The sequence below is a fragment of the Mus musculus genome, chromosome 13 (genome assembly GCF_000001635.26).
Source record: "Mus musculus strain C57BL/6J chromosome 13, GRCm38.p6 C57BL/6J".
In the NCBI taxonomy this organism is placed as follows: Eukaryota; Metazoa; Chordata; class Mammalia; order Rodentia; family Muridae; genus Mus; species Mus musculus.
The window spans coordinates 74,081,231-74,102,507 of NC_000079.6; the positions used below are offsets into that span (position 1 = coordinate 74,081,231).

The 21,277-nt window shown below is 43.8% G+C and overlaps 1 protein-coding gene across 1 annotated transcript in view; it reads left to right on the forward strand.

Annotated features, from left to right (window-relative positions):
• Positions 1–5,024: 5,024 nt before the first annotated feature.
• Slc9a3 (solute carrier family 9 (sodium/hydrogen exchanger), member 3) overlaps positions 5,025–21,277 on the forward strand; it is an 83,188-nt gene continuing 66,935 nt past the window's right edge. The window contains exon 1 of the mRNA XM_006517021.4: positions 5,025–5,304. Within this exon, the coding sequence (XP_006517084.1) occupies positions 5,085–5,304 (220 nt within the window). The 5' untranslated portion in view covers positions 5,025–5,084. The remainder of the gene's footprint in view (positions 5,305–21,277) is intronic.

Sequence of the window (21,277 nt, forward strand, 5' to 3'; positions counted from 1 at the left end):
TAACATTTCTTTTATTGGTCATTGGCTACTTTGAGATTTTCTAAAAACCCAAAAGCCACTGATCTTCATTCATTTATGCACTTAAAAATCTTTTAAAAATCAATCTGAGACTATTTCTGTATCCTTAAAAATGAGTTTTATGTGCTTTTCTTCAAAGCTGAAATAAAAATAGGAATTATGTTTTGATCACAGCACAGCTAATTATGTCAAATGTCTGTCCCTCTTGGTAAGAGCAATCCCTTTTGTCCCTGGGGATATGTCCAAGCGTCTCGGTGGATGCCTGGAGCTTCAGCTGGTACTAACATGTCATACATTATACTATGTTCTTTCTAGTACATATGTAACTATAGCAAGACTTAATGTATGTATCAGATACAGGGGTAGAGTGACAACAACAGTAAGATAGAGCAATTGTGTGTAAGGGGAGGTTCTGATACTAATGTCCCGTTCCCCTATTGGTTCCCTTATGTGAACATCTTCCTCAGGACCTCCCTGCATGGTGCTTGGCCTCTTTCTTCCTCCTGGGATACTGTGGCAGGTTGCAGAGCCCATGTGATGGGAGAGTGAGACAAACTGCCAAGATCTTCCCCACCAATCACTGGTAAACTGCCCTGAGTTGCAGGCTGTCTAACTCTGTCCTTCCAGCCTTGGACAAGAATCAAGCCTTTGTGCACCATGTTCTCTCTACAGACACTGATACCTGTTAATTATAGAGTAGGTATCTTAGTTGGCAGATTAACTATCACGATGTACTCATGTATTCAAGGATCCCTTGGAGAAGAGTGCAAGTTACAGTCATTTCTGAAGATTTTCTTAACTATCTTTGTGCCACACTTGACCTTGGATTAGCCTGTGGAAGATAAGGTTGTGGATGAATAATGTCTGTCATTTTCAAGATCTAGAAACATATTAAACAGTTAATCAGCATTTACTCAAAGCAAAGCAAACCCACCTAACAGTGTCAGCTCCATCTTGGTCCTGTTTGTGGGAACCATATAGGTGTGTGGTTACCTGTCAGAGCATCAGGGCTAGACTTTGGAAACATTTAAAGTTATCAAATGTGGTGGGTGTTATCTGAGAATTCAGCTGTGGAAGGCTGTGGTGACATCCTGAATGCTTTCTTTGATTGCTAGCTCTGGTGGCCTTGGGAGAGGTTTCAGTGTCTGTGTCAGCCACCAAGTGGTGGAGATCTGAGCTATAGGACATAAGAAGCTATGGCATGCTACTGTGGGAGAGCTGGGTGCCAAGGATAACGTCATCTCTGTGCTTCATCACATCCTAAGGGAAATCAGCTATACCTGCTTAGTCCCATGATACTCAGCAAGCTGCCTTTCACATTTTATAGACATGGGGATAGGATCTCACTCTGGATTCCCCTGGTTTCCCTGGTCCTTGAAGTCTCCATGGAATGAATTTAGAAAAGACTCAGAGTGTGGTGTAAAAGAAAGGCATGGAGCTGAGACAAAAGGATGGACCATCTAGAGACTGCCATATCCAGGGATCATCCCATAATTAGCCTCCAAACGATGACACCATTGCATACACTAGCAAGCCTTTGTTGCAAGGACCGTGATATTGCTGTCTCTTGTGAGACTATGCCGGGGCCTAGCAAACACAGAAGTGGATGCTCACAGTCAACTATTGGATGGATCACAGGGCCCCCAATGGAGGAGCTAGAGAAAGTATCCAAGGAGCTAAAGAGATCTGCAACCCTATCGGTGGAACAACATTATGAACTAACCAGTACCCCAGAGCTCTTGACTCTAGCTGCATATGTATCAAAAGATGGCCTAGTTGGCCATCACTGGAAAGAGAGGCCCATTGGTCAGGCAAACTTTATATGCCCCAGTACAGGGGAATGCCAGGGCCAAAAAATGGGAATGGGTGGGTAGGGGAGTGGGGGGGGGAGGGTGTGGGGGACTTTTGGGATAGCATTGGAAATGTAATTGAGGAAAATACGTAATAAAAAAAAAAAAGAAAGGCATTTTATGCAGAACAGCAAGAGGCACCCTCAAAGACAACAGTGAGCAACATGCCATTGCCAGTGTGCCATTGTGCTGGCATGTGTGTTTAGGTAGATTTTGTATTATTTTCTTAAAGTATCTGGAGTAGACAGCTTTCATGAGGGGCCTTTCCCTATGGGGACAATGGTATGTCTTTGTTCTTCACCAGTAACCCTGCTGCTTGAAAATCTTGCAATCTTTTTGGTAGTTCACAAAGTTGTGTTTACATCCAGGGCCAGTGACACATCTCAGATCTCTTACATCAAAAAATCATATAGTAGAACAGATTAAAATGTAGAGAAAGGAAAAATATTACATAAATAGCTTCTTTTTACTACTGTGGAATGGCTTTCCTTTAATGGACCTCAAAGTCCTGCTACCTTCATGTTCCTCTCATCTGTAGCTATTTTTTGTATGATATTTTAAATCTAAAGGAGGGCATTTGTGATACTTTTCCCTCCTTTAAAATCACTGTGTGAACGAGGACAGAGAAGGTGGGGCCTGAAGCTAATCATGAAAGGAGAGGTCCATCTCCAGTGACTTTCAAGCCTGCTAATTTCTAACTAACTTCTTAACAATGCCCACTCTATAGCTGAGACCCTAAAATGAGTTGGGAAGAAGAATGTCAAGTTAATCTGACGTGGTGCATGAAGGGTTCAGTGTAAGGGTTTTGCATATCCTGATGATCAGAGGGCTATGTGATACCTCAAAAATCACACCACCAACGCACCAGACTTTGTGTGAGAGATTTGTTTGGATTTGGGTGGGAGGGTAGGATTCAAAAAGTCACTTCTGGAAAAGAGAGAGAGAGAGAGAGAGAGAGAGAGAGAGAGAGAGAGAGAGAACGGGTGAGGGATTAGTGACATGGAACATGATTCATTGGCAGTTAATGATGATGAGGACTGAGTGTGGGATGGGGGAACACCTGGTTCTGGAACGTGGTTGGTTCTTTCTCCACTCTTGTTTAAATTTTTAGGCCTCCTAGAAAGATCAAGAGGACCCAGGTATGCAGAGGTATCTATAAGAGGGTGAACTGACTGCAAGTAAGAGGAGATAAAATTACAATGGCAATGAAGCACACAGGTCAAAAGACTACTAGGCTTGGCGTTAAGATTATAACAGACACAACCCATTCCTAACATGAAACTCTAAAGGCTTAGCTACAGAGCTATTCTCTAGAGGGGGTGGTTAGTAGCACTGGTTTTGTAGATCTTGTAAAACAAATGAGACATTGGTGAAAATTACCAGTAATGTACACATAATGTTTAATCTTAAAAATAGTATGAGTGTCTTTCTAAGCAGTCTTAAGGGTACTCTTTGTTTGTTATTGTTTTGTTTGTGTTTCTTTAGAGAGTGGTTCATGAGGGCATGTGTGCACTTACATGTAGAGACTAGGGGTTGATAATAGGAGTCTTCCTTAGTTGTTCTCTCTCTCTCTCTCACTCTCTTTCTCTCTCTCCATATGTATGTATATATGTGTGTACATATAATATATAAAAATGTTCTTCATATGTATGTTTCCCATATATTATATAATATTTAATAGATCATACACACACACACAATATAAGCAAAATCTCAGTAAAGAAACGGTTAAATGTCTGCTCCACGAATGGGGGAAGAGTTTTATTGTAGGTAAGAGAGAAAGAGAACAGCCAGAGGCATCTGAAAGAGTCCAGAGGAGAGAGAAAAGGGAGACTGGTTATGGACAGGACTAGAAAAACAGGGAAGTGGAGAAATTATGTTAGTGATTGGTAGCTGGGGGGAGGAAAGCCTGTGAACTGGAGCAGCCTGGGAGTTTAGAGAAGAGGAGAAGATGAGAAGGACCAGGGAATTTGTAAGAGGTACTTGTGAATAGGTTATGTAATCGCAGGAAAGTGTTTCTGGAGGCAGAAACACATTTCACAGAGTCTCTAGAACGCTGCCCCTGCTATAGTCCAGCTTAAGATGAGCAAAGACTGTCATCGTGGGGTCATCCGCTTTGAACTTCAGCCAGTGGCAGATGTAAAAGATGCCAAGATCAATGTGTACCACGAGGGAAGCCAGCTGCAGCCCCTCCCCCATGCAGTCATTCCCACTCCTCCCTCCAAAGGCTGCAGGTATGCTGCATGCACACCCTCCTTTCCTTCTGCTCCTGGTGTCATCCTTGCTCTCGGACACTTGCTATACTCACAGTTGAAGATGATGCTATCTGTCCTCCGTTGTAATCCCATTTGCAACTTCAAAAGCAAAGGAGCACATGAGCTGGCCTGCCTCATGTCCTGTGGCCTGTCCACCCATCTCCTCACACAGCCTCCAACCACTGGCGGTTTTACACCTTTGTGTGTGAGTCAGCTCAAGGCAGATAATCCTGTTGTCCACAGCCAAGATTTAAAGGTCCAAACTACCAGAGATTCTCACAGATGCACAAACTGGAGCACAAATGGACACTAGGTTGGAGAGAGACATATGAAGGCCCAGGGACAGAAAGGGTAAATGCAGACACTTAAGATTCACCAGCAAAACGGGGAACACTAGTTGAATTGAGGGCCTCAAACAGGATAGAGAGTGAAAGAACCTGGCAAGAGCAAATGGCTTGGGTTGCCTTAGAAGCCTGAGGAGCAGTTGGGGCTCTGTGAACACCTTTTGCTGCAGCCTCCATAGGTTGCACGATGGTGTTGGCTTGTATTGGGCATTATCTGAAGTTTCTCTTGTCTCCTATTAGAGGCCAAAACCCTTGATAAAGAGCCAATTAAACCCTGATTCTTCATCCACTGATATTTTATGTGACAGAAGTAAGTAATCTCTGTAGACAGGTGGCCTTTTATCTCCCAGGACAGGGAAGTAGATGAAGGCTTTGAACTCCTGCCTGGAGGAAGTGGCCTGCTGTTTTGTAGGGAGACTTCTGACATGGCAGGAGACGGGGTTGCCCAGAACAAGGCTGGGCCTGTGGTCAGTAAAGGGGAGGGTCTGGGCAGAAGAGGGAGAGCCAGCTACTTCTCTGATAGCTATAGAGCAGCTGGGTATGTGCCTTCTCAGATCAGTATTGCTTGTTGAGAAGCTCAGGTAGAGACTAAGCCTTGTGGGAGCACACTCCCCAACATGTGGGCATGGGAGTCTGACAGTCTGCGCACCCTTGTTCTCCTGGCCTGGTTGGGGAATACTGCTTATCCCCAGGCACTTTCTGGCCCAGGCCTTGGGCCAGAGCTTCTCCATCCTTGGAACAGCAGTGGGTTCTCAGTGGTCAGTCTACAGTGGCTGTCTGTGAGGGATCCCTTCCTCATCACCGCATGGACCTTGGTAGCTCTTTTCTCTGTCCTAGGTAAGCAGCTTGTATTGACTTGAGTTTTATTGTTGTTGTTGCTCTATGTTCATTAGCAGAGACTTTTATATTTCATGTCCTACTTTCTAGGCATCATGATTAATCTAGTAGTCTTGCTCTTTCCACACAGGAATGGCCTCCAAAGCCCTGGTATGCATCTATTGGCCCTAATCACTCAGTGATCTTCTCAAGGGTTCACAGAGACCCAGATTCCCTCTGGACTCTCCATAGACTCTCTCAGCTCTTCAGAAAAAAAAGAGGCTGTATTTTGAAGCCTGTTGAATTTTGAGGGGACACTGGGGTGAAATTGGCTCTGGCTACATTGGGTTGAGTAAACCTTGAGAACATTCAGATGGTGTACAGGAATCCCTTATTTGTAACCAGGGAGGTCCCCTGTGCCTCCTGCTGCTTTCCATCTGTGTACAAACTGCACAGAGAGGGACATGTCCCTTGGATGTAGTCAGCTGTCCAATCTAAGTTCTTGGCATCTTCCTTAGATTTTTACGCTACCCATAAAATGGGATTAAGATTTAACATCATTATCTGTACTAAACAATACACTCAATGGGTAAAACTACACAGATTTGATAACTCATCTTTAAGGCCAAACATGATCTGGGGTTGTTGTATCCAATTAAATGAGAGCTGATCACTCTCTGGAAGTGATCAAATCAAGATGAAGAAGAAAAAAATATCTTTGTTAGGAGGATCCACTGAATTGAGACCCTTCTAGGAAGTCAGTGTTGGTCACTCTTATTGGAAGTAGATGCAGGGGTTGGTCCAGTCCCACTTGGCCAATAGGGCCATTCATACAGATTAAGGAGTTTGTGAAGAAATGACATGTCAGGGTTAGGGTCAGGGTCAGGGTCAGGGTTAGCCTTTCCCAGGGTCTCTGTAGACCAAAGGCTCACTGATCTTTTGTGGTCCCCGTTTACTAAGATCTCATACTTCCAGGGTCCCTGTGTGCTCTAGATAAATAGATGAATAGCTCTTGACTGCAGAGACTCCTTTGAGGGAAAACAGGCCTGTGGTGGAAGTTCATGGTGTTCAGGCAGCTGGTGAAGGACTTGAGAAGCAATTAAGCCTCTGTCTAGCCCAAGGGATGGCTATCAGGGCTGCTAGGGCCTTGGATAGAGGAGACTGGAGAATATAGCCATAGGTAAAGAGGCATAGAAGAGTCGCTGAGGTCACCTTTTGGTCTCCGTGAATTAAATTCTCTATATTAGGGGAAAGATACCGTGCAAAAATACTCAGAGGAGTTGGGGAGATGCCCTTGATTTCTAACTTGTTCTGAGATGGAAGGAAGTCATGGAAATTCATAAGTTGTAGGGGTCATCTACAGGTGAGGAGGTGAAAAGTGGAAGGTGGTGGAGGTCCAGGGGAGGGAGCAGTGAGTTTGCAGCCGAGGTGACATGTGGATTGGGTGGGAATAATACTTCCATCTAGCCTGAAAGGAAGATGCAGGTCCCCAGATCAGATGAGTGATTGAAGGCCTTGGAGAATCTCTCTAGTGAAGCTGGGTGCACAGAGCATGCAGAGTAGCCACAATCCAAGTAGATAAGGAACAATCTGTCATGAGGTGTTAAGAGGGTGAAGTAGAAAATGTTTTCAGGAACACGGGGATCAGGTGAAGTTACAGAGGTAGTGCACCAGAAACACAAAGTAGTAAAGAAAGCCTGGACACTAAGGAGAGGGCACAGGGTGGGCTACAAGGACCCTACAGAGTTGTGGAGCCGAGAAGCCAAGCTTAAGAGTTCTATGTAAGTTTCCAAACAACCAAATCAGACAGGTCACAATGAACTTCAGAGGAATGATGGTAACTTGCTAGGGGTGATATCATTTGACCTTGGATTTTAAGGAACAGGGACGAAATACTGTCTAGAAGCAGAAGGAATGTAAACAGGTCAGGAGGAGGGAGAAACTGTGCCCTGAGGGTGCCATTGTGTGAACTGAGATGTGACTGGTGTCACTATCATAACTAAAGTAGCTGGAGACAAAAAGAAGAGGAACCCTGGATAATTTATCCAGAAGAGAAATAAGGGAAATGGTGGGAGTGTCTTCTTCCTAGATAGGGTACCTCTTCAGCTATGAACAGCCCCTATAGATCCCATGGAATGAGGTGGGGGGGATAAAATCTCGGGTAAGCCTGCTTGCCAAGCCTCCTGATCTTAAAGCTTGATATTACCCCAGCACTGCTCAACTAAGCTGCCCAGGCCACTGCAGCGGGAGATGTCTGTGCTCTCAGGGATGGAGACACAGAGCCAGTCTCACTTGCATTGGAAGTGTGAACACAGGACTCTGTAGTGCTGTGTGAAAGGCCAGGTGCTTTGTTTTCCTCACCCCTTGTGAAGCGTGTGCCCTACAGAGGCAATCTGAAGCGGGTGTTTGACTAAATATTTACTACATCCTACTGAGTCTGCTTCAGTAATGCTGGCTACACACTCCTACAAAGGAGTGCATGCTGAATACTGCAGGAATCTGCTCAAACAGTAAGGCTATATAGTGAGTGACTCTCTCCTTAGACATGTGGATACTAGACTGGGGCAGGAATTGCCTCATTGGAAAAGTCTCACCAAGTCTCCCCATGCCATTGGATTCCACCTAGACCCACATCGCCAGGTATTCCTGATGTCACCAAGCCTTTGAGCTGCGGGTCTTCAAGCGGCATCTTCCTATTGAGATGACCTGATTGGTATCTTTATTAACCTTCAGTGGTTTCAATGCTGTGGCACACCTCTCTGAGTCTTTGGGTCACTTTGGAACTCTCGATGTGACCTGGATCTTGTCACTGAGGTATGGTCACATTACTATCCAAGTCTGTCAGAATCCCAAATTCATGGTTTTAAACTAAACAGGAATTTTTACTTTAATGTGGACTTACCCTCTTTTTTTGTGCTTAATTCATTTGTGTTCAATTTAAGAAATCTTTCCAATGATTGTGTAATTTTCTCCCTAGACAGATGCCCAATTGTCCTACCTCCTTTGTGTTGATTCTCCACCCTTCTAGAATGAGTTCTTCATTCTGCCCATCCCCATGTGGTCTTGTGTGGTTTGCCACTCTGCTGTGCTCATCTTTCTTTTCTATGCTGAACTGTGTGCCCTACTCTGTAATATTGCAAGTCCTCAAAGAGCTGCACATTCCTGGCCTTCTTGTTTTCTAGAGTCTCCTGGATTACTACAAGGGGCATGTGCAAGTTGTGTGCTGTTTGGGATGCATTCCCCCAGGGTGGTTCAGACCAACTGATAGTGTACTGAACGCACTGGTGAACTTACTCTTGCAATATCATATCTTCCCTCCCAAGAATCTTGCACAGTTTGCACCAGGTGAGGCCCCTGCTGGAACGCATGGCCTTCAGACCAACCTGCTAACATCTTTCCTTCCTATCTCATCTCCAGCAGGGAAGCTTCATTTCTTAGGAGTAGATGGGGGCGGCCCTCACTCTGGAGCACCATGTAATTCTCAGTCAGGTTCCCCTCTCCAGGAGAAGTTACAGGGCTGAAATGTATCATTTAACTTCTGTTAACCCAACCGAGTTCAGTTTTGCTAGTTGCTAGGTGGTGGTGGCACAGGATTTTAATTCCTGCACTTGGGAGGCAGAGGCAGGTGGGTCTCTGAGTTCAAGGCCAGCCTGGTTTACAGAGTGAGATCTGGGACAGTCTGGGCTACACAGGGAAACCCTGTCTCAAACAAACAAACAAACAAACAAACAAACAACAAAAACAAAACCAAAAAAAAAAACCCAAACCAAACAAAAGTTTTCCTAGTTAAGTTATAAATACAAGTTTCAGTTGTGAAAACTGACTGATTTTACCTGGCTTGTAATGAAGAACTGTTGATGCCGTCTAGCCATGTGTCATCTATCCCCTGGTGTCTTTCATCACAGGACCTGCTCCCTCCCTTCTCTGTCCTAAACAGTCCTATGCACATTACTTATGATGCAATGAAACTTGGCTTCTACCCCTGTCGTTACCCAATCTCACTTCCTCCTACACCAATCTCCTGCACCGAGCTTCCATTGTATTGTCTTCTGCCCAAAGAGACCCCATTGTGTCTGCAGTGGATATGCACTGGCTCTTCTTCATCTCCCCTTTACAGTGGTAGGATATTGCTAGCAGGAACAAGGTCCAAAGTCAGCAGAGCTCCTTTTCAGAACTCATTCCTATTTTGTCCTGGAGAGAGAGCGCTCAATCAGTAAAGCTTTTACTGGGCAAGCATAAAGACCTAAGTCGGACCCACAAAACCCACATAAAAAGTTTATGTACTCTTGGAATACCAGTGCTGGAGGGATGGAGACAGGCAGATCCCTGGGGCTCACTAATCAGCCAGCCTAGCCTAATCAGAAAGCTCTAGGCTCCAGTGAGAGATTCTGTCTCCAAAACAGATAGGTGCTCTCTAAGAATCAATACCCAAAGTTAACCTATGGTCTCCTCCACACTCATATACACACATATGTCTTTGCACATACACAATAAACACTATGATCGAAAAAACTCAGATAAGAAAGGGTTTCCTTCATCTTACAGCTTGTAATCTATCATCCAGGGAAGTCAGGGCAGGGAACCTAGAGGCAGAAACTGACACTGAAGAGTGTTCTGCGTTAGCTCTCTCCCCATGGCTTTCTCAGTTTGCTTTCCTGTACCACCCAGGACCACCTTTCTAGGCAGCACCACCCATCATGATCTGGATCCTCCCACATCAATCATTAATCAAGAAAATGCCCAACAGACTTGCCTATCAGTAAGTCTTGTGGAGGCATTTTCTCAATTAAGAGCCCCTCTTCCCAAATGACTAGCTTGTGTCAAACTGATAAAAAAAAGTATCCAGAACACACAGTTCTTTGAAAGTGACCTGTAAATTCCTTGTGTCTTTTTTTAGAGATACATTTCAGAACTTACTAATAAATTTAATGCAGTTCCAATCTAAATCCCATTAGGGCTTTTGACTATAAATTAGCCAGCTGGGCTGAAATTTACACAGAGAGGTGAAGTTTGCGAGGAGCCACAGAGTACTGGCTCAAGAATAGCAGGGAATCATAGTGTGTCCTTACAGAACTTTGCTCTCTGTCTATGGATCTTTGGTCAGTTTTCTGAACTGTGCTCAACTTCTGGTCAGTAGCTTTTGTTTACTTTTAAAAAATGTTTTCTTTAAGAAATGTATTAAAACATGAAATTAATTTGCCGTGAAGCTTTTCCTTTAATTCTGTTCATGGTTCAATGGTACTTTTCCACTAACTACCTCCCCTGAAGCCCACACTGTTCTTACTAAGCTGTTGTTTTAGCAAGTATGCATATGTTTCTTTCATTAATGATAAGCTAGTGGGTAATTTTCAAGTATGTGGAATAATGTCCTTGGAGGACCTTGTTTCCCTCCAACCATGTCAGGGAGCCAGGACCTCTCAGCACTATGTGCTATTTTGGGGGAAGTGTGGGACCACAAAGGATCACAGAGCTGGGTCTGTTGGCCTATAATATTAGTAACAATGGCTGCAAGTGTACATATGTACTCAGGGAGTTCATATGTATATAAAGAACTGTGCTTGGTATAGGACCACTCAATACAGGAGGTGACTATGGTGAAGGATGCAGGCAGTGCTCACTCCCCTATCAGCCCAGAGCTGCCAATCCCAGCCACAAGTGTGCTGTGGGATGTCCTGTATAGCCAGGGGAAGTAAGGGAGGGCATGTATACCTGCTAGGGGTGTGTGTGCTTTGGGGCTCTTTCCCCTCAGGGAGAGAACTCTGTCCTTGAACATATATAAAACCATACTCACTTTCTCTTCCTCATCATACTCCTTAAGCCAACTTAACGCCAACAGCTGGGAACAGCCTAGAATAACAGAAAGACTACAGAGACCAGCATCCTACTGGTGGACCCAGGTCTGCTCCCGCCCCTAAATCCTCCCACCCCTCATAGGGAGGATGAACTGGGTTTGAAGGATGAGACTCCTCTGAGGGCTCTTGCTCACCTACTTTTTCTTGAGATCCTCAGAGGCCCTGAGACCATGAAGCAACTCCTCTTGCCTACACAATACCCTTAAGATATTTTGTTTTGTTTTGTTTTTGACATGTTTAGATATACACGTTGGTGGCATTTTGTGTGATGTTTCTGCACATGTACACAGTGTGCACTGATCAGACCAGCCACACTTCATTCCTCTTCCTTTGCACTGACCTCTAATAAACACTTTTCCACATCCAGGTTGACATATTGTAGGCTCCACATAAGCAAAAATGGGTAGCATGTGATCCTTTTCTGTTAACATGTCTTGCAGCTTCATGTATTTTGCTGAAAATAACAATGTATTATATTTCTTTATGGCTTAATGATATTCCACTGTGTGTGTGTGTGTATAACATTTTATTTATCCATTTTTCTATTGATGGACACATACTCATTCCATATCTTGGTTCTTGAGAACAGGACAACAATAATTGCAGGTACGAAGTGTCTCTATAGTATACTGATTTGATTTCCGTTGGATATGTAGGCAGATAGTAAAATCATACGCTAATTCTACTTTTTGTGTTTTGAGGGGACCTCCATAATTTCCTCTGGTGGCTGTACTTGTTTACATTCCAGGAAACCCTGTGTATAAATTCAGTCTCCACACCCTCTCCAGTATGGTTTTTATATGCCAATAACAAACTTGCTAAGAAAGACATCATAGCACCATACTTACTATAACCATAAAAATAAGTAAAATAAAACCAAGAATAAATTTAACCAAGGATGTGAAAGACCTTTACAGTGGCAATTATAGAATCCCAATGAAAGAAAACAAAGAAGCAAAAGAGTGGACAGGCCTCCTGTGTTAGTGAATTAGAGACAAAGCTATTGCTAAAATATACACACTACAAAGCAATCTGCATATCCAATATACTCCTGCATCAAAGCACCAAAGATGATTTTCACAAAGCTTAGAAAAAAGTTCTTAAAATTCATAAAGATACTCAGAGTCAGAATAGCCCAAGCTGTCAGTCCCGAGTAAGAACAGCAGTGCTGGAGATATCACAATACCTAATCTCAAACTGCATAACAGACAAAGAGTGACAACAACTACGTGCTGTGGTATGAAAATAGACATGTAGACTGATAAACCAGAACAGAGAGCCCAGAAACAAACCCCCCAAACTATAGCCAACTGAATCCCAACAAGGCATCCAACATGGTAAAACAGTCTCTTCAACTGATGCTTAGAAACTGGGTATCCACATGTAGAAGGTTGAAATTTAAACTCTATCTATCTCTCATCTTGTCAAACAAACAAACAAACAAACAAACAAACAAATAAGCACTCAAGCAATGAATGAAATACCTAAATGGAGACCTAAAACTTAGGACAGAGGATATATCTGGAAGAGTAACTGCCTAACATATGCTAAGTCCCGCATTCCATTCCTAACACTGGAAGAAGATGAAGGAGGAGGGAGAGGAGGAAGAAGAGGTGGAGGTGGAGGTGGAGGAGGAGGAGGAGGAGGAGGAGGAGGAGGAGGAGGAGGAGGAGGAGCAGAAGCAGAAGCAGAAGCAGGAGCAGGAGAAGCAGGAGAAGCAGGAGAAGCAGAAGAAGCAGGAGAAGCAGGAGAAGCAGGAGAAGCAGAAGCAGAAGCAGAAGCAGCAGAAGAAGAAGAAGAAGAAGAAGAAGAAGAAGAAGAAGAAGAAGAAGAAGAAGAAGAACAACAACAACAACAACAACAACAACAACAACTCTGTAACCACTAGAGGATAACAGGAAAAAGTCTTGAAATATTTGTATAGAACAGTGGACTTGAAGCAAGAATTGAAGATGAAATTGTACCTACACTAAAAAGACTGTACAGTAAAAAAAAAATTGGAGAAGGATATGAAGTTTTGTCAAGTATCCATCTGATGGGGATTTACATCCAGACTGTATAAAGAACACAGAAAAACTCACAAATCAAGCAGTCCATATTAGTAAGTAGTCAGATGAGCTGAATAGACACTTCTCAAAAAGAAAAAACACAACTGGCCACCAAGTATATGAAAAAAACGCTTAATATTATTAGTCACTAGGAAAATACAAGGAGATGCCTTCAAAGATTCCTTCAGAGAATTATTGTTGTAATGCTTTAAAAATCTAGTGAAATTAAGATGAATATGATAATATATTTTAAAGAAAAGTTTGGGCAAAAATGAAACATACATTTTTAAGTTCAGAATTTATGAGAGGACAGCACTGCCACGCCTCAGCTCACAGACTCCTGTGGGGCTGTGTGCCACATGGGGCCATTCCACAAAGAAAGCTTGTCATTTCTGCTTCAAGAAGCCACGAGTTCCAGAAATGCCCAGCCCAGAAATGCAACAACATATTCATGGGACCAGACAGTGATTAAGAAAAGACAGAATGTCTGCCATGGTGCCTACCATGGCTCAAGGAACAGTTGAGTAAACTGTAATACATTCCAATCCTTACACATCATGCATGAAGATGAAGAGGCAGAGCTGGGGGGATTCTTCTCTTGTCTCTTTTACATCGTGCAGAATTATCTATCTGCTCCTACCCATGTGGGGTGTGTGTGTGTGTGTGCGTGTGTGTGTGTGTGTGTGTGTGTGTGTGTGTGTGTGTGTGTGCGTGTGTGTGCCAGAGATTGATTTGGGGTATCTTGCCCTATCACTGTTCAAATTATTTTTTGAGACAGGTTCTTTCATTGAGCCTGTACCTCACAGCAGAAGAAGGCATTGGATCCCATTACAGATGGCTGTGAGCCACCATGTGGTTGCTGGGAATTGAACTCAGGATCTCTGGAAGAGCTGACGTGAGTTCTAGAAATAAAGCAAAGGTTTTGGAAGAGTGATTTGCTTAAACATTAAGCTGTCTCTCCAGACTACTTTTCTGCTTCCTTTAAAGGCTCAGAAGGAAAAAAAATTTAAGAAACTAATTCATATAGTTTTTTCTACTTTTAAGTCTTGGTATCAAAAAATATTTACTCTTTGAAACTCTAAGTGGACTGAGAAATGCAGTCCTATTCACTCCTAGGAGACTCTTTCAGATCAGACCCTCCTAAACCACTACAAAGTTATGGAGTCCACTCATTGGAATTCAATGTCAGTGCAAGGATGCTCACTCTTGATGCTTATATTAGAAGACAAGAGCTCAGTTAGCACTAACTCATCTGAGGAAGTCAGACCAAGGTCAATTACAGGAATGCAAATAAACATTACAGATGAAATGCACCAGCACTTAAACACACAAGACAGAAATTTGTTATTCTTGAGCCTAGGGCAGTGCTTGGAACATAGAAGACATGTGAAGGGAGAGAGAGCAGGGGGAGATGGGAAAGGAGAGAGCTGTAGAGGGAAAGGAAAGAGAAGACAGTGGAATAATAGCACTAAGGATTAGTTTTCTGAAAATAGAATACACAATATTGCAAAAAAATATATAAAGGGATGAAGTCCAGAATCAATACTTGAAAGGGTAGCATAATAGATATATAGAGATAGAGAGAACTTTCTGGAAAAATATAAACTGCCATTCAAGAAGATGTAAACTCATGATACTTCCCTAAGTTAAAAGCCCTGCCTCTCTGACCATCAGAAAAGTGTCTGTAGAGCAGAAACATCTGTGCCAATCCTCTAGGCCCTATAGACACGGGGAAACACTGCTGAGCTTGTGTTCCACCACACTCAGAACTCCTGTGGCTTTGGGCTTGAATTCTGTTTCTTTTCTAGCATTCAGCCATGACCTAGGGACAACAACAGCAGGATATGGGTGTCTCAAAGACTCATCCAGTTATTCTGGGGCCTGGAGCTGCCAGACCCGCAAAGTCCTGGCCTACTCAAGCCTACCTAAGTTTTAAAAAAATGCATTTTACAAGGCCTAGGGGCTTCTAGGTGAGAGAAGAATGGATTGACACTGGGTTATAGGGTCTGCTCAAACTAATTACCTGTGAGAAAATTCTGTCAGGTGGGTGTGATCTTACTCAGGACTCAAAACACCATTGCAAATGGACTTGGCTTTCATGTAGCTTAATGTGCATGAAAATAGTGTCTGTTCAGGGCTGGGATATAATCAGAGGTCTGTATAGGGCTAGCCTATGAGCATAGCTGGGATCTACACAGGCCTGAGATATATGCATGATTGGTATCTGCATAGGGCTGGAGTCTGGCTAAGAATGTTGTTCAGGGTGTTTGTGCAAAGCTTGGACTTGTGTATGATGACATCTGTGTAGAGCTTGGATCTGTGTATGACTGATACTTAAATAGGGATGGTATCTGGAGTCTGGGCAAGGTTGGGTCTATGCAGGGATAGGTTTGTGCATGGTGGAGTTTGGAAGTGCTGGATCTGGGGGTAGAGATTTATTCAATATACACATGGAAGCCTGTCATATTCTCAGCAAGGCTGTGAGTTCTGTGGGCAATGACTCTCCCTGCAAGGACCTTTACTATACCACAGCCAGCAGGGGGCAGGCAGTCACCTCTTCAGGGCCATGAGCAGAGTGCTCAAGGGGACTCTGCTCTACTAATCTCTCTCTCTCTCTTTTTTAATCAAGTATCAAGAAAGAAAGAAAGAAACCACCCTTGGGAAAGGTGGGGCAGGTTAGAGAGTCTGCTGCCTCCTCAGCCACATCTCCCCACTGCTCTGTGCAGAGGAAACAATAGGAGGAGCCAAGGCTTCTCCACACGTCTGTCTCTGTGGTCCCTGACCCTCACATAAACCCACATGAAATGTGGCTTCAGACACCAGGGTAGCTTTCTGGACTGTGCTATCTCCTGGCTTCTCTGTCAGGGCTCAGAGAGGATGCACTTCTAGGTTCCACGCTGAGGTGGAGGCTCATCTTCTGTCAGTATCTGAGGTCTTGTACTGCTTTTTAACATTACTCAGATGTTGGAGATCTTTCTAGTGCTGTCAAGTTTCTAGGTTAGTGTCAGAGACGGTGGAGAAGCAGAATGGCTCGTGGCTTAGTGTACCAGCACAGCCCCAAGCTGTGGCTCCCTCACGGCTCCTGTTCCTCCAAGGCTAACAAGCACTAGCCTTTCTAAGACCCCCATGGTTCGAGCCTCAGCCCAGGGGCAGGTTAGCACACTCAGATTTGCTCTACCCCCCCCCCCCGCCCCTCGCCCCCAGCTCCACTATAGAATGTGGCAGGACCAGAGACTGGGTTCTCAGTGGTGTGAAGTTCAATCTTGTGCTCATTCCTACCCTAGCCATACTACTCAGGCCTGAAGGGGTCTAAGAGGTGGGGGTCCTCATTTTCTGGTGGCCCAGGAGCCCATCAGAGAGAAGGCTGTCCCCACCACAGGTTATTTCCCCAGTGGCCCAGGCTCAGGCCAATCCAGCAGGTGTCTGGGTTCCTCTGGCCTGTGGCTGTTTCTCACTACTGGTCCTGAAACTGTTTTTACCTTCACATCGTGTGTTGCTATTTTGAGTTTTTGTTCTTGATTTTTAGATCATTGACTTAGTGTGTGTGTGTGTGTGTGTGAATGTGTATATATATATATATATATATATATATATATGTATATATATATATATATATATATGAACTTGTATGGAAGCCAGAAGTAATTCTCTCTCTCTCTCTCTCTCTCTCTCTCTCTCTCTCTCTCTCTCTCTCTCTCTCTCTCTCTCTCTCTCTCTCTCTCTATCTCAGTGTTTGAGGCAGGGTCTCTCAGTGAACCTGGAGATCACTAATTGGCTGGACTGGCTCGTCAGTGAGCTCCAAAGCTGACTCAACCTGAACTCCTGAGTGCTGGGATTACAGGTTCATGCCAGTACAACCTGCTTTCATGTAGGTGCTGAAGATCTGAGCTGAACTACTCATGCCTGCCAAGGCAAGGGATTTACTAAATGAGCCATCTCCCGGATTCCTAGATTTTGGCTCTTTTGAGACACAGTCTTGCTTTGTAGTCCTGGCTGGCCTCAGACTCACTGTATAGTCCAGGCTAACCTCAGACTTGTGGCAATACTCATTCTTCTGACTCCTAGGTGTTGGGATTACAGGAATATGCCAGCATATTAGCCATACCATTTGTTTGAGTCAGAATCAACTATAGCCACAAGTCAGATTTTATGCTCCCCCATGGTCCTGCATGGGTACACACCTAGGAGCCATGCTTAGTCAAACTTGGCCTTTCCCACACATAATTACCTTATATCAAACTGGTAATATAAAAGGATTTGCCCCTGATCACACAGTTCTGTGTGTGTGCAAACCTCTATCGTTGGTGGTGGGCAGTTTTGGAGGGAACTTTAGGGATTCACACCTAAAGGTCAGATTCAGGAGCCTTGTAGTCAGGGATTGTTTCGGAATGGCTGGTCATCTGGGCAGTAGATCTCGCCTCTGTTCCCCAAGCAGATCGGGGATGCAAGCTCTCCCAGAAGCACTACCAGTTCACTCTCCTTGAGGGAAGCAGCATTTCCCTAAGGGTCTCATTTTCTAGGGGTAAGCCACCAACTTCCCCAGCTGCTGCGAATTAGGTAAGACAGGGTCCCTGAAGGCAGAACCCAGTTGCCATACTTGCCCTGTGCCAACAGGAATTGTTGTGCTGATTATTCACGAAATGGCAGTGTGTGGAGGCAGTGTTGTCCCCGGCGGTGCGTTCCACTCATAGAAGTGCAAGGTCACCCAGTGAGATAGCCACACCTCATCTCAGAGCCCACTCCAGTATTTGACTTCTGTAACCTCCCAGGCACCCTAGAAGAGGCTGGGTGCTGAGTTTCGTTTCTATTTATAGTTATCTTGTTCTATGTTGAGGATAATTTTATAACCTGATTGAAATTCCTCTGGGAAGTAGGTAGGGGTGTACACCCTAAATAGATAAGGTGCCCTGTGATTTGGTGAAAGGCAATATTCGTTTATTTCCCCTGTCGTAAAAATGCTCTACAATCTGAGTGAAGCAAGAGTTGACAACCTGGGAGATGCCCCAGAAGGGAGGTGAAGGCAGCACTCGATGATTTGCATATAAAACTCAAAATGGGAGGAGAGTTTATAGGGAGAGTAGAGCAAGGCTAGATACCCCTGCTGCCTGGTTTCCTGTTCTTCCTGTCTTCTTTTGGTGTGTCTAGCCAGTTTCTGCTCAGCCATGTGAAGAATGGACTGGAATCTCAGGGTGAAGGATGCTCAGAGGGCAGCATCCACCTCCCCAGCTGAAGCTCTTACTAATTACCATCGGGCTTAGTCTGTGGTTTCTTTTCCAGAGCCCAGTCTCCTCTTTCCATAATGGAGTCTTCTCCTCCTAGATAAGTAGAGTAGGAGAAAATATGTGAAGACTGGACCTTGCACGAGGACAGGAATGATTGGACGTTTATTCTGGCAAGGGTCACTGGAGCTGCATAGCACTGGGCTGTGGAAGTCACTTTTTTTTTTTTAAATGTAAGAACTAATATAAAGTTCCTCACTCGCCTACATTTTATTTAACAGCTTTACTGAGGGTCAATTGACATACAATCAACCCTATAAAGAATCAATTCTATGTTCTGACATGTGTCTCTACTGGAGAAAATACCACCATAAACAAGATAAGAGATTTTTCCATCACCCATAGGTCCTTGTGTCCCTGAAGTTCCCTCCCTGTTCATGACCCATCTTAGCACAGCCAACCTGGCTCACCCTGAAGGGATAGCCAGTTTTCATCTTCTAGAACTCTTACAGAATTATACACCGTGACTTTTAACCTTTTGTCTTTCTGCCTTCACTCAGAAGAGCTGTTCTGAGACTCAGTTCTGATCTGAGGCACAGCCTTAGTCATGTTCACAGGCTAGTTGTATCCCATTATATAAGTGAACCATAACCTTTCATTATGGTGCTCACTTGAGTTCTTTCCAACTTTGTCATTACTTTAGCCATCCTCACTTTCTTTGATTATGACCAACACAATGTGGTTTTTCTCCAAGACTTTAGTTTTAGCTTAACTTTTTTATTTATACTTAAAAGTTGTGTTTGTTTTTTGTTTTGTTTTGTTATGTTATGTTTTTTAAGAAATAGATAACTGGACCTTAGATGCCCCCACCTCCAATCTGAAACACTTTTAAAAATCATTTTAATTGTAGTGTTTAGACCATTTATATTTAATGTGATTGTGAAAGGTAGAACTTAAACAGGCTATTTTTGTTTTCTATTTGTTCCATCCATTCTTTGTTCTCTTTTGTTTAGTTTTCCCTTTTCTCTATGATTTCATTTTACTTCCTTTGGGGGTTTAGTTTTATTTGTTGTCTTAGAATCTCTGGCACGCCTGTATTCTCGTAGTCTCCCATCAAGTGACAACACTGAACTAAGGGACTTTCAGCTGTGTTTTCCGATTCTTCCCTCCTGGCCTTTGAGCTGTTTCGGACACACGCTTTTCCTACATACACTGTAATGCCATTTACTATGCAGTAACAATTTGCTTCCCATACCTAAGAGATCACAAGACACAATGCCTGATGTCTATAGAGTCTTGAAAGCATTTGCTTCATGTCTTATTTCTAAGTCTTTATTTGGTTCAGACCACTGGTAGTGTAATCCTGGTCCTACTTACTTCTTACTTGGAAGGGGCCTCAATTAAATAATTGTTAAAAATAACTTTTTAAAATAACATACTTTAAAAAATAACTTTTTCTTTGTTTTTATGTCATCTGTGTTCAGTGTAAAAAGAAAAAGTGAAACTTTAGATAAAAAGTAAAAGTTAATTAAAATAAGTACAATGTATCCTAAATCTTAGCTTCCAGTAGTGTACAGTAAGGCTGTGTCTGCCCAGAAACTTTTTTGCACACATCTGTATTAGTTTCCAATTTAATGACAATCACAGTGTATATGTGTGTCTGAGTTTTTTCCCCCGGTATCACATAGTTTTCCGTATCCTTGAAATTCTGTTATAGCATTGCTTATTTATAACTTTGTTTTCTGGGTTCACATAAGGGCCCACATTGACTAACAGAACTTCAGGTTGAAGTTCTTACATGATAAGTAATGGGCTAATGTGAAAGTAGGTCAGGAAGGAGCTGAACTTCCCGTCAGAGGACATATCTGAGTTGGGGCACCCACCCTTTGGGATCTGTGAGAGCTCCTACTGCTGGGGCAGGTGCTGTATCAAGTTAACATGTTCCTGGACTATAGGGACATTGAGCAGGAGCCTCTCCAGAGTGAGTACCCTAACTTTTATCTCTAGTCTCCACCACCATCAAAGCAGAGGTCTGTCTACCGCTGAACCTCAGTCTTACCACCTGGCAACCAATAACCCTGGGCTGTGGCAGTCAGACTGATGTCTAGCAGGGTTGTGTTCTAAGCCTGGGGGCATGAACAGGCTTTAAGATGTTTAGAAAGTGAGACCTGCCTTACTTACTACTTATTTACTAACGTGCAAAGGATCCTCAATTCAGTGATTCTAATATGTAGTCTGTGAAATACTCAGAACTCTAATTCATGGCAGTTCCCTTCCTGTCTGAGTCCTGTGCTATTTGAAGGCACCACAGCAATATCCTTTCTGCCTTCTAAGCTGGTCTTGTTTCTTCTCCCTGAGGACTGAAGACCTCTAGCTGAACTCTGGGGAACCTCTTGCCCCTCCACACCAACTGAAGTCCTAATCTGTTCCTAGATGGAAGCAGCTATAGACAGGAGCTGCGCTCTAAGCATCTAAAGGACCTGGACCTGAGGAACTGGGATACACTGCAAAGGGAATTTTCCTGCCTTATTCAGGAGCAGGAAGTGTATGTGACTGTCTGAGCGGCAAGAATAATCAGATGTCACAAAGTCCAAGCCTTGTAATTCTGTGAACTTTATTAGTAGGAGTGGCTGTCTCCCGACATGGTCACCCCGTCCTAAACTCATTGAGGCACGAGCATACGGTGTTCCAACTCAGAGCAAGGCTGTTGAGTGCATGAGGCTCTGAGCCTTGGCCTCTAATGGGGAAAAGGGCATAGGGCAGGGAAGAGTGAGCAGGAAGACCTTGAAGACTGGCTCCCTGGGACTGGAGTTGTTGGTATAGGGGTCCCGTTGAGATACTATTATTATGTTGTCACTGTATGTCTCATGATCCC